A 14,774-nucleotide genomic window follows, 5' to 3' on the forward strand; every position below is an offset into this window, starting at 1 on the left:
AAGCACAATCCACATCTGGAATTAAAGTAATTTTATCCCAATCAATTTGAGCAAGATCATATCAAAAAGATTGCTCATTAAAATATTTCATAAAACGCCTAGTTATAATTCTCGGATTCTGCTTCGGTAGCTTTGTATCTCTGGCTACTGCCACAACACAGTGGTCACTGATATCGTTTGCGAATACAGAAGCTAAAGAATATTTATGCAGAGCATTTGTAAAGATAAGATCTATTAATGTAGATTTTTCTGGGAATTTCAAATTAGGCCTAGTGGGTGTATTTACCAATTGAAAAAGATTATGACTATCACAAAACAATTTAAAATCATCAGATATTGAGTGCGTCCAATTAAGATTAAAATCACCCATTAAGATCAGTTCCTTGTAATTCATGAATGCATCATAGAATGTAAAACACAGCTAGAAGCTGAAGGAGGTCTGTAACAACCAGCTAAAGTACATATAAAATCTGTTACATTTAGAGATAAATAAATTAAAAAACACAAAATCATATTTTTTTAAACTAAAGTAAAATAAATATTAAATATAACATAAAAATAAGAATATTTTACATTTAAAAAATCTGTTACTTTTAGAGGTAAATAAATTAAAAAAACAAAAAAACACAATTTTTTTACTGAAGTAAAATAAATATTAAATATAACATAAAAAAAGAATATTTTACATAAAAATTCTTTTACTTTTAGAGGTGTAAAAAAAAATAAAAAATTGCATAAACTGAACGGTTTTATTTGCTCAAAGATAGTGATATGCCATTTATTAAAAAAAAAAATTGGGATCACATTTGAGACCTTTGTGCCCAAATTTGTCCACGAACAACCAGTTAAGAGCTGCTACACGAAGGATGCTTGAGGGTTAAGGAGTCAAATATTGCCTCGTGCGAAAGTTAATTAACGTCATTGATCAGAAGGTATTCCTAATTATTTTTAAGCAGAAGCATGAGAGCTCCTAAAAAAGTAAGCGTCAAGTCCTGACGAATGTAACGTTACCTTTAAAAAACTAATTGCAAATATTTATGTAAAGTATAAACTATTAAATATAAATCTACAAATCATGCAATGCTGTACCACTAAATAAGAAGTGTTTATATGGCTTAGCTAATCAGGCCAATTACAGACCATGATCATAATGAAGTAACAAATAAAAACAAAAATAAAAATATAACGAAAAAATTGAAATAAAATTTAAAAAATTTATAAAATTATATAAAATAAAAAATTATAAAATAATATAAAAATAATATTTAAAAATGATTTACAAATTATTTTATTTCAGCTAGCTGTCGAGGGAAAAAAATCGCATTTTCAATTAGTTTAATGTGATGTACTAAAATAACATATAATACTAAAACTTAAATAAAAACGAATAAAAACTATATAAACACATTTAAAAAACGAATAAAAAAAGAAAAAAAAAAACACAGCAAAATTCCTAAAACTTTAATAGAAAAAAAAAAAAAAAAAAAAGGAAAATATTAATAAAAACTAATACTATCAATACTAAAATAACACTGGTGTGGTCCGATTTAAAAATAATGACTCTAATGAGGCTGTTCCATTGAATGAATGAATCAAAATGCCTCAATCACTCACTGAATCAGTCGGAGTGGAAATATGTGACTCAAAACCAACAACTCTTTTAGTGTGATAAACTCTAAAATATACTAAGTAGTAATTGATTGTTCATATCAGTGTCTTTATGGTAAACTAAAATTGAAATATTGAATTGAATTAACACTAATTGAAATACAGCAGAAATAAAATGAAAATATTGGGGAAAAGTTTTTAAAAAAATAAAAAATTAAATGTGAAAAGTTGCCTTGGGAACTAACTGGAATAAATTGAAGTTGAAATACTACAATGACTAAAACTAAAAAATAAATAAATGACAAATAAAAATGACAAAAGCAAACAAAATTACTGAAATTAAGATTAAATGCAAACAAATTAAAAATGCAAATGTGCATAAAATGACTAACTACAAATAAAATGAAAACTGAAATCATAAAAAAATGTAAAAACTAAAAAAAGCTAAGGTACATAAAATTACTAAAACTTAAACTTAAATAGCAAACATAAACATATTTTTAAAAAAAAGACAGAAGCACAAAGCAAAATTACTAAAACTAAAAATGTAAATAACTTAAAACAAACATATGACAAAAAATAAAGCACAAACTTACTAAAACATAAAATAAATAAATAAAAATGACAAACCAACAACATAAAAAAAAAAATCTAAATGAAAAACATTAAACAATACCATTAAAAAACTGAAAACCTAAAAATAAAAGCTAATTCAGCATATTAATATTATAATAGCTTATAAAAAGCACTAAAATAGCACTGGTTCCTATCAACACCGACTGTACAGACGACTTTCATTTTAAATGAGACATCAGCTACTGAATAAAGGCTTGCGTATGTCAAACATAAAGAACAATACGAGTGTCTTTCAACACTCTCTGAAGCTAAAGAGACCACAACATACATGACCAAAACACACACGCATGACATATTCATCAAAAACACTAAACAATCAGCATCAACTGAAGTCTCCATAACTAGTGTCTTATTTACTATTGAGTGTGTTCTGGATGGTTTCTCACACTCCCGTGTCAATGTTCAGTCAGTGGGACTTTATTTTGCTCGCCTGGTTCAGTTCTGTAACTTCCTAAACAAACAGCGTGTGACCTTTGACCTTAGTTTGTGTGGTCAGGTTTAAGATCTGACCCTCTTCCTGTCCGCTCCCGTCTGCTTGACTCGATAAATAACACACTCACAGCTCTGTTTAAGTCTGTAATCTTCACAAACACGGTCATGTGAAATCTAAATCCTCTCCATTTACTGTCCTAGTCAATATTCCTGGTCATATTGTGAACACTTCAGGAGCTGGATTCATAATCTGCAATAATTTGCTCCATAATTTGCTCGTGGGCCACATGGGCGGGGAAAATATTACTTACCAATATAAGTAATATGTTATTATACAAACCCTAATAATATAGATTAAATAAAATCTGTTTGAAATAAAAATTTATATTTTCATGACTATTTGTCTTGGTTAAATTGATTTTTAATATTTTATTTGACTATTTTCATGGTGAAAACTAGGAATGTGCAAGCATTGCATTTTTTCTGGTAAAAAATAATATATAGGGCCTAAAAATTTAATAATAACATAATAGAACTATATAAATGTTGAATTGAAATAGCTGAAATAAAGCTGAACATTTTTACTGTAAATCTAAGAAATGTTGCCTTGGCGGCTAACTGAAATAAATAAGTTGAAGTTGAAATACTACAAGGATATAAATAAATAAATAAATAAAAATGACAAAAGCACATAACAAAATGACTAAAATTAAAATGAAAACGTAAATTTAAAAATTTAAAAAACTACTACAAAAACCACTAAAACAAAATAAGAAATATTACTACTGTAATATAAAAAAATTTATATTTAGGAAATATATAATAATAGTAGCAGTAATAATACTTTTCATTATTAAAAATATTAAAAATAATTATAAAATCAAAATAAGAAATATTACTATAATAATAATAATTTAGTATTTAATAAAAACAATATAACACCGTATCCTAACTACATGCGACGTGACGCTGCGACACGCGATAAAAGGTATGTTTTCCATGCTCATCAGAGGTTTGTCCTAACTAGCCGCGACGGCGACACGCGAAATTTCTATTTTAGATACTGTTTCTATTTCCGCGACGCCGTGGCTGGAGCAACAACGCACAAACTATATGACAATATGTAGATAATCCCAAGTGATTGTGCTTTATTCAAAGTTAAACGTGTCTAATGCGAGTTTGAATATCATTTTGCGTGACCTTATAGCTATACTGAAAGCAACAACAGATGCGTAAATAAACGTAAGCAAATTTGTACGTTAAAACTGGTAACTCACTGCGAAGCAACGAGCGTATTCCATAACAAAGATGATATCAGTCACTAAGTATGTATATTTAATGACGTTAAAAAGGTTTCTAAAGCATGCAGCGCCATCTGCTGTTCAAAATTAAAAAAGAATCGCGATGCATTCGAAAAAATCGCGGAATCATTTCTTGATTCGCGATGCATTTAATTATTTTTCCATCCTAGTTAGGACACATTAGAAATGTAAAATTACAAAACTAATATTTATTTATGAATTTACTATATATTATTATTATTATTATAAACTAATATTTATTTATTATTAATTTCTTCTATTTAAAATTTTAAACTATGTAGCTTTTATTATGATGGATATTCGTAACACTAGCTTCTCTTTTGTTGAGCTTCTAATTACAAGTACGGGAAGATTTTCGTACGTTGTGTTCCCAAATGCAATTTAATTCAAACTCAGCCTTTGTGATTTAATAATAAAGTCATGTCGTGATTTTGGTTTTATTTTGATTGATTGTGTAGCCCAATAAAAACTACACTTGAATTTAGAAATTGGAAATTCGAATTTCCCCAAAAAAAAAAAAAAAAGAAACTTCATATAGATTGTCTAATTGTTCACCTGATCCGTCAGGTTGGCCTCTTTCCGCATTCCTCTCCTGAGATCGACCAATAGGAGCGGGCTCACAGATGACTGGCGTCTTGGATTCCAAATCTGATTGGCTCTGTTCAGCATCCGCCTTTTCTGATTGGCTCTGCTTCAGCTGCCGCTTCTTCTTCAGCCTGCGATCCAGAAAACAAAAATACAACATTGTCAGCACCAACTGTGTCAAAACAGCAACAAAGAAACAACAAATCAAATCCTCCCACAGATTCATGACACTGGTCCTCTGCTGAGTGAATCTGTGCCAGATACAGAGAAACTGCAGTGGCCAGAGCCAAGATGGCCGAACAGGGCAGAGATTTAACCACAAACTTTCTTTACTGAATTCATTATATTATGAAATATACTTTCAGATATTTCTTTATGATTTTTCAGGCGAAATACGGCATGTCATGTTCTTGAGGTATGGTGAGATTCACCTGTAAACAGATGGACAGAGAAAGAGCGAGAGGGAAACCGGAGAAGAGGATTTTCTAATTGTGTATGACGGCGAGGGGAAGCCGATCGATCAAACTGGAGACTCACTCGAAGCTGAAGACGCAGGAAAGACTGCTGCAGTTATACACACACACACACAGACACACACACACTCACAGACACACTCACACACACAGACACTCTCACACACACACTCACACAGACACACTCACACACTCACAGACACACACACTCACACCGACACACTCACACACTCACAGACACACTCACACACACACTCACACACACACAGACACACTCACACACTCACAGACACACAGACACACTCACACACACAGACAGACAGACACACACACAGACAGACAGACAGACAGACAGACAGACAGACAGACAGACAGACAGACAGACAGACAGACAGACAGACAGACAGACAGACAGACAGACAGACAGACAGACAGACAGACAGACAGACAGACAGACAGACAGACAGACAGACAGACAGACAGACAGACAGACAGACAGACAGACAGACAGACAGACAGACAGACAGACAGACAGACAGACAGACAGACAGACAGACAGACAGACAGACAGACAGACAGACAGACAGACAGACAGACAGACAGACAGACAGACAGACAGACAGACAGACAGACAGACAGACAGACAGACAGACAGACAGACAGACAGACAGACAGACAGACAGACAGACAGACAGACAGACAGACAGACAGACAGACAGACAGACAGACAGACAGACAGACAGACAGACAGACAGACAGACAGACAGACAGACAGACAGACAGACAGACAGACAGACAGACAGACAGACAGACAGACAGACAGACAGACAGACAGACAGACAGACAGACAGACAGACAGACAGACAGACAGACAGACAGACAGACAGACAGACAGACAGACAGACAGACAGACAGACAGACAGACAGACAGACACACACACAGACAGACAGACAGACACACACACACACAGACACACAGAGACACAAACACATTCCTCCGCCCAGCTCACATCCCGTATCACAAATGACAGGAAACAGCTCATAACAGCATGTGATCCAGAGAGAGACATCAGACTGATGTTGATCTTCTGTTGTAGATGGATCACTCCTACATGATTTAAAAACTACAATCTTAAAGTGCCCCTATTATGGATTTTTGGAAATGACCTTTCATGCAGTTTGTAACACAGCTCTAATTAAATGAAAACTTCCAGCGAAGTTTTAAATCTGAAAGTGCACCGTGTATAAAGTTATTGTCTCTCAAAAGAAAGAGTCGACTCTGAATCATTGAAACGAGTAGTTTTTAAAACGAATCACAAGTCGTTTCATGTTGACGTCAACATGAAACATTAGCATATTGCCCGCCCACTTGTTGGTCTTTTTGAGTTGGTCTGAAAGAAAATGCTAATTCATTCTTTGCCACTAGGTGCCGCTTTTGGAGCGGTAAAATAGCGGTTTCCCCGGTAAGGCTGCACACAAAGCAGCACTGCGCTCACAGACACTGCTTTTTCAATCGGACCAATCACCGCAGCTTAGCGTCACGCAAAGGAGGGGTTTGGAAAAATGAATCCTTGAGCGAATCATTTGGGAGTCCTTGAGCAAATAAGGTCAAAATAAATGCATATTATAAGACGATGAAAGTGTTTTTTGACCTTGATTGCATGTCAACCTGTTGTTGGAGACTCCCAAAACCAAAATATGAACCTTTCATTACCCATAATAGGGGCACTTTAACACATGCCTCAGTGGAAATCTGAAAAATACTTTTAGATACCTTTTAGTATCTCATAATTATGACTTTTTATGTCATACTTATTACAAAGTATGGCATAATTGTAATTTTTTGTGATAGTAATGAATGACCAAAGCATGATTTTGTTTTGTTTTTATGTAGCAGAAATGGGCTATCCCTTTTAGTTGAAATATCTTAATCCTTAATAATCCTAAAATATCTTAATATTTTGACTTTTTGTCACAACTATGACACAGTATCTCATTAATGCTGATATCATAATTGAGTCATGATGTCAGAATTATTGTATAGCATCTCAAAACGTGACTTTTTCCCTTATAATTTCAACACTGTATGTCATAATTATGACTTTTTATATCCACAATTAGAGCTTTTCACATCATAATTTTGATTTATGTCATAATTACGACTTAGTATCTCATAATTCTGACTTTTCTATCACAATTTCCATTTTTTAGGTCATAACTATGGCTTATCTTATAATTATGAGTTTTTATGTGATAATTATGACATCTTATGTCAAACTTATCACATAGTATTGCATAATTACGTTTTTTTATGTCATAGTCATGAACTACAAAGCATGATTTTGTTTCTTATGTGGCAGAAATGAGCTATTCCAGCAAAATCTGTGTTAGTTCAAATATCTTATTCCTGAAACAACATTATTAATCCATCTTTCAGATCGCTTCAGCCCTTAATGTCTGCCTTCGGCTCTCAATTCCCATCAAGCGCAAGAGTTATTCTGATCCAACATCATCTCACCTGGCGAAGTATCCAGGCCTCTTCTCTGTCTTCTCCATCGCAGCAATGTTGCCTGAGCGTTCCTGTCTTCACAAAGACACAAAAAGGGAGGTGAATATCGGCCCCTAAATATGTGCGCCCTTATCTTTAGCCGCAGGTCAATGGGTCACGTAGAGGGTTGCTGCAATAACCCCAACGACATCAGCAACAGGGACGAGAAACTGTCGATTCAGACCGGATCTAGCCAGACTGAGCTTGTTTTTTGGGGTGAAGCCACTAGATGACATATCTTTATTGTTAAAACACTCATTATTGTTCAAGATCAACAAAGCCAGTGTTTGATTTGAGAGAAGCAGCATTGATTAGATTGAGCCTAGTGCTGGGTGGTATACCGGTTCATACCGAATACCGGTGTTTATTTTTATGATGATATTAATTTTTAAAATACCGCACACACAAAGCAGCACTGCGCTCACAGACACTGCTTTTTCAATCGGACCAATCACCGCAGCTTAGCGTCACGCAAAGGAGGGGTTTGGAAAAATGAATCCTTGAGCGAATCATTTGGGAGTCCTTGAGCAAATAAGGTCAAAATAAATGCATATTATAAGACGATGAAAGTGTTTTTTGACCTTGATTGCATGTCAACCTGTTGTTGGAGACTCCCAAAACCAAAATATGAACCTTTCATTACCCATAATAGGGGCACTTTAACACATGCCTCAGTGGAAATCTGAAAAATACTTTTAGATACCTTTTAGTATCTCATAATTATGACTTTTTATGTCATACTTATTACAAAGTATGGCATAATTGTAATTTTTTGTGATAGTAATGAATGACCAAAGCATGATTTTGTTTTGTTTTTATGTAGCAGAAATGGGCTATCCCTTAATTTTTAAAATACCGCAATAGTATGTCGCTTAAACAACGTTGAGAATGCGACACTGTTTGAAAGGGGTCCCTTTTCACTGTTGCACTGTGGTGAGGGAACAGCTGTATGTGTTACTAAGCGTGAAAGAGCTGTAGAACTGATAGAACGTGATGACGCAGAAGAACTCATCCACAATATCCACACTGACCTCCACAAATATCCAGCGCCCGCTGCCATCAGCTCCCGCGTCTCACACACACGAGCGCGACTCTAGCACTAGATTTAGCAACTTTCAGTCTTTTAGCGGCTTTTTTCCCATAGAATATTCATACTGACAAACCTAGCGACTTTCTTGGATAAAGCTTAGCTATGGTTCAGTTGGAGGATTTCTCCAGAGCTGTCCCGCGAGCGTGAGGTCTGACTTTCCCGGAGAAGTGTCGCCTCTCTCGGCGTCTGTTCTGTGCAGTGAGCGGCAGAGAAACAGCGTTTCCTAGCACCTGTCGCTTACTGATTGTTTGGAACTATAAATAAGAGCGTAGTTCGTCTGTTAATATCACATGCACGTTATTGTTTGTTGTGTTTTTAGTTAGTTACTCAGACGCAGGCAGTGCGCTGCACGAGACAGAAGAGTAATCTAGCCAAAACAACCGCATAGCCGCTCTTTAGTGTAGATGCATGTTGATTTTATCAGACGATGCCGCGATTATAAATGAGAGTGACTCCTGGTTAACATGTATTAAAAGGGGTCGTGTTTAGTCACTATTTAGTGTGGTATTTTTTGACAATATTCACTCATCGTGACAGTAAAACAGGGCATTCTAAGTCAATATACTGTAGTATTTCCTCTCAATCAGTAGAAAATATGCTTAACATCCGGTAATGCACAAAAAAAAAATACCGTGATGTACCGTGAAACCGATATAACTTTGAAAAATACCGTGATATACATTTTTGGTCATACCGCCCAGCACTAATCGAGCCCAAGCATTTGATTACTAACTGATATCTCAAATCAGTCTGCTTTGATAGACGCTTTGGTTACATGATGATGGGCAACCTGAATGGATAAATGACAATCACATTTCAGATCAATAAACAGAGAGGGAAACCCCACGTTTATCAGGTCTGACATGTGACACTCACGCGCGTTACAGCAGATCTGTCATATGCACAACATTGGAAATGCGTACCTGAGATGCATGCATTGCATACGAGGTTTTAAAAACGTTGGCAACAAAGACAAAAGATGACAACATGCATAACTTTATTTATCGTGACCGACATACAGGCCAAATGATGCATGTTATATATAAACGGTTATATCAGTAAATGCGAGCTTCTTTCTATATCAAAGCACAAAGACATTCCTATTGCATGTCGGGCTGAAAACAAATACAATACAGATAATAATGCAATCACATGCACATGTGAAGAGAAACAAAAACCCACCTAAACAAACACTAACGTTACATCCCGGAGGATCCAGCAGCTTCCTTCACTTCCAACAGCATCAGTCGTCGATCATATCAATAATCTTCTTATTCATGTGGATGACAGTGTGTTATTGTTGATAATATAAACACACACATGCACTCCGAGCTAACAGCTAAAGGTATTAAAGCCCCTCTATATCGAGATTCAAAGCTGACTCTGTTTCTTTGTTTCTGGATATTTCGGTAACACCGACGCCGGTTTTTGGGACTTTGACCCGTTTTATCGAGACTCAATCGGACAAAACGCTAGATATATAAAATATAATTATTTATGCATTCCCGTCTAAATTTAAATGTCGGTTCTCTCATAGGTCGAAGTCCTCTCGGGCCACGCCCCTTTCCCGTGTGATTGACAGGAAAAGCGGAAACGCCCCGCCCCCGCTTTAACTCCACATCCATATTTAGTCAAGTCAAGTCTGCTTTATTGTCAATTCTTCCACATGTACAGCACATACACACAGAGAATTGAAATTGCGTTACTCTCAGACCCTTGGTGCATACAGATAACATAAATACAGATAGGTACAGATTAAATACAAAATACAAAATACAACTATACAAAATACAAAATACAACTATACAAATATACAAATAAGGTAAAATGTAAAAAAATATATATAAAGCACAAGGCATATGGAAGATAGAGTGCAAACCAGTAAAGTAAACAACAGTGCAGATATAGTGATGTAGTGCAAAAAAATGATTTGTAGTGCAAAAGAGCTTATTTCAGACTGATTAAAGTGACAGTGTGTGTGTATTTGGGAGGGGGGGAGTGGGAGAGTCCATCAGAGGGTCAGAGTTCAGTGGTGCGTGGGGCAAAAGAGGGGAGGGGGGGCAAGGTCGGGAGGGAGTTCAGCTTTCTGACAGCCTGATGGATGAAGCTGTCCTTCAGTCTGCTGGTCCTGGCCTCTCCTCCCTGATGGCAGCAGACTGAAGAAGCTGTGTGTCGGGTGGGTGGGATCACCTGCAATGCAGAGGGCTTTGCGGGTGAGACGGGTGTTGTAGATGTCCTGAAGGGAGGGGAGAGAGGCACCAACGATCTTCTCAGCTGCTCTCACTATGCGTTGAAGTGTCTTGCGGCAGGACGCGTTGCAGGCGCCATACCACACAGTGATGCAGCTGGTCGCATTAGCATGACAGTGATGTGGTCTGAGGCACCGAGGTGGGGGAGGGGAAGGGCCTTGTAAGCTCCTCTCTGTGTGGTGTAAACAAAGTCCAGAGTGTTGTTTCCCCGTGTTGGAAAGTCTAAAAGAATTTATTATTATTCTTTATTAATTAATGCATGATTAACTAATTATAATAATTTACTATCCAAAATTAATTATTAAATATTTTTTATAATAAAATCTGATACGTTCTATAAAATAATTATATTGTATTTATTTTATAATAAATTATTTTATATAATTTAATAAATAAATAATAATAATAATACATTATTATTTTTTAATAATTAAGGCATGATTAACTCATTATAATTCACGATCCAAAATTAATTACATATTTTTTATAATCAATTCTGATACATTCTATAATATAATTATATTGTATTCATCTTGTAGAGCAGAAAGTCCTCATAGACCCGTTGCTGTGCAGCTCAGTCATGATCTGCTGCTGGTCCGAGGGAAGGTTAGACGCTTCATATCCTGCAGGAGGCCACAGACACGAGTTAGTGGAGACTGGAGACCCACGAGAGCAGAAGACCAGACTCACCGAAGTGTTTGTCCTGCTCTCCGGAGCACGTGATGCTCGCAGGGCAACCTAGACACCATCACACAGACCTCACAAATTACTACACTACTTCATTTTCAGAAATTACATCAACTATTTTATTTTTTATTTATTTTACATGATTTTATTTTATTCTAGGTCTGCAACCTAAAAATGTTCAAAAACCTCATAAATTCTACAACTCATTTTATTTTATTATTTTTATATTTTATTTTTATTTTACATGATTTTATTTTATTCAAGGTCTGCCACCTAGAAATGATCCAAAAGACCTCAGAACTCACAAATTTATGAAACTTATTTTATTTTATGCAACCTACAAACTTTCTATAAACCAAAAATACCTTAGAAAATCTACAACTATTTTATTTTATTTTTGTATTTTATTTTATGTCTGCAACCTAAAAACATAAAAAAATACCTCCATAATTCTACAACTTTTATTTTATTTGTCTGCAATCTAGAAATATTCAAAAAGATCTCAGAACTCAGAATACAATTTTATTCTTTTTTTATATTGTTTTTTTAAAGTTGTTTACATTTATAAAATGGTTCACACTCGTTTGCATTTGTTTTTTTTGGAACTCAAAGGGAGATATTTAGCATAATGTTCATGCCTCCATGCTGTCAGGGTCCATAAAAGTGTGTTGTTGCATGTTTGAGAAATGAATCTTTTTAAAACCACTTTGCTTAAGCTCAGTTCAGCCGAATGAATGTCTCAGATGATCTGTTATTGTATTTGATGAGCTTCAGCTCATGTATTCTGGTTGAAAGGCTGAAAAGATCCAGATGAGATCAACATGCAGTTTTCTACAGTGACATCGCTGTTCTGATCCAGACTCACCCACGTTAGAGTTGTTGAGTGTTGTTAGTGTTCCAGGTAATTGCTAGAGTGTTGCTAAAGTAATCTGGGTGGTTGCTATGGTATTTTAGTTGCTAGAGCGTTGCTAGGATGTTGTTGAGTGTTGTTATAGTATTCCAGGTAATTGGTAGAGTGTTGATAAGGTAATTTGGGTGGTTGCCAGGGTGTTGCTAAGTGGTTGCTATGGTGTAATAGTTGCTAGGATGTTGTTGAGTGTTGTTACAGTGTTCCAGGTAATGGCTAGAGTGTTGCTAAGGTAAACTGGGTGGTTGCCAGGGTGTTGCTAAGTGGTTACTATGGTGTGATAGTTGCTAGGATGTTGTTGAGTGTTGTTACAGTGTTCCAGGTAATGGCTAGAGTGTTGCTAAGGTAAACTGGGTGGTTGCCAGGGTGTTGCTAAGTGGTTACTATGGTGTGATAGTTGCTAGGATGTTGTTAGTGTTCCAGGTGATGCTAGTGTTACTAAGGTAAACTGGGTGGTTGCCAGGGCGTTGCTAAGTAGTTGCTATGATGTTGTTGAGTGTTGTTACAGCGTTCCAGGTGATGGCTAGAGTGCTTCTAAGGTAATCTGGGGGTTGCCATGGTGTTGCTAAGTGGTTGCTATGGTGTTATAGTTCTTAGAGCGTTGCTATGATGTTGTTGTGTTGTTACAGTGTTCCAGGTGGTCGCCAGGGTGTTGCTAAGTTCCTAAATGCTAAAATACACATCAACATTCAATGAATCAAATTAAATACATTTTTTATATATTTATTATCTCTAAATGTATTTACAACTCAAACTCCCACATTACATAGCAATGCTAATTAAACCGATCTTTGATATGTACAAAGTTCTCGCTAGCTATTCCACATAAAAGCTGAATATTAAGGGCACTTTACAGTCGTCTGCTGTAGTTCAAACGCTGGATATTTGGTTCTTTACTCCGCAGTGACTGAATATTCAAACTGACCCAATGAAAATGGACCAATTCATGTGTAAAACCAGACTGGAGTCCAGCGTTTCACAGTGTGGAGATGAGACCGGACAGATGATAAACTACATTGATGTTTGCACACTTCTGTTCTGAAGCCACACGACAAACATCCAAACCACACGAGTGAATCTGATGAAAGCAGACAAGAACACGTCTGCTCATTTTACACCCCATAATCAAAAACAAAACTATTTTTGGACGATTCAAAGTTTGTGCAAAAGTGACATTTTCATAATAATTTTTTTTTTCACTATACATTTTATATAATTTAAAAAATAGATTTTATTTTATTCACAAAAATATAATAACAGCACTGAGAAATTGTGTAATGAAAATAATGCAATAAAGCATTATAATGCATTATTTTCTTTATACAATTTCTTAGTGCTGATATCAGATCTGTGTAAATAAAATAAAATATATAAAATAATTCCATTATTGTTTTTTGCATTGTGAAGTATTATAATATATTTTTTATTTATTTAAATGTTTTTTTGTTTTAGGGTAAATATGATCTACACATGTTCTCCATACATATACATTTCTCCCAACAAAATTAAGGTGACGAATGGTTTTAAATCAGCAGACTGCAGCTGCTTGAGAGTCTGTGTATAACTGAGAACTTTTAAAGGAACCAAACAAACCTCTGTCCAAATGACAGCCTGTGATTATTTTATACTGGAAGGAAAACTTTTTCTGCACGTGTGCTTGATGTTTAAGATGATTTGATGGAACAGAACAGAAAATCAGCAGAAAAACCTCAGCTTCATAAAAATAACTTTAGAATAATTAACATATGAGTGTCTCAAATACATAAACATCCATCAAAGACACACAACTGAACACAGAACCACCGAGTGAAACTCACAAAACAAGTCATCAGACCATATATCACCACAAAAACAAAAGAAAAAAAATATTTCATATATATATATATATTTAATTTGTTTTTATACATGAAATATATAGAAAAGTATGTGTATGCGTGTATGTGTATATATTAGTTTATATATTTACTTTTCTATATGTCAAACATATATGTAAACTAAAAATTTAAGGGATGTAATTTGTTTTATATTTTAATAAAAAGTCATTAAATATATAAAAACTACATGTGTAATTATATATATTTCATTAGCTTTTATGTATGTAATACACAGAACACTATAAATATATATATTTACTTTCTTAATTTTTATACTTCTCTCTTGCTATATATATATATATATATATATATATATATATATATATATATATATATATATATATACACTTTTTTATATATTAT

General features: G+C 34.9%; 1 protein-coding gene across 1 annotated transcript in view; it reads right to left on the minus strand.

Moving 5' to 3' along the window:
* LOC107572581 (nuclear receptor coactivator 7-like) overlaps positions 1–10,198 on the minus strand; it is a 34,582-nt gene extending 24,384 nt beyond the window's left edge. The window contains exons 1-3 of the mRNA XM_016259004.1: positions 9,877–10,198; positions 7,575–7,640; positions 4,554–4,714 (exon numbers count right to left, since the gene is read on the minus strand). Coding sequence (XP_016114490.1) covers positions 4,554–4,714; positions 7,575–7,612 — 199 coding nt within the window. The 5' untranslated portion in view covers positions 7,613–7,640; positions 9,877–10,198. The remainder of the gene's footprint in view (positions 1–4,553; positions 4,715–7,574; positions 7,641–9,876) is intronic.
* Between the last annotated feature and the right edge of the window lie 4,576 nt (positions 10,199–14,774).

The sequence above is a fragment of the Sinocyclocheilus grahami genome, unplaced genomic scaffold (assembly GCF_001515645.1).
Source record: "Sinocyclocheilus grahami isolate Dianchi unplaced genomic scaffold, SAMN03320097.WGS_v1.1 scaffold1777.1, whole genome shotgun sequence".
Classification (NCBI taxonomy): domain Eukaryota; kingdom Metazoa; phylum Chordata; class Actinopteri; order Cypriniformes; family Cyprinidae; genus Sinocyclocheilus; species Sinocyclocheilus grahami.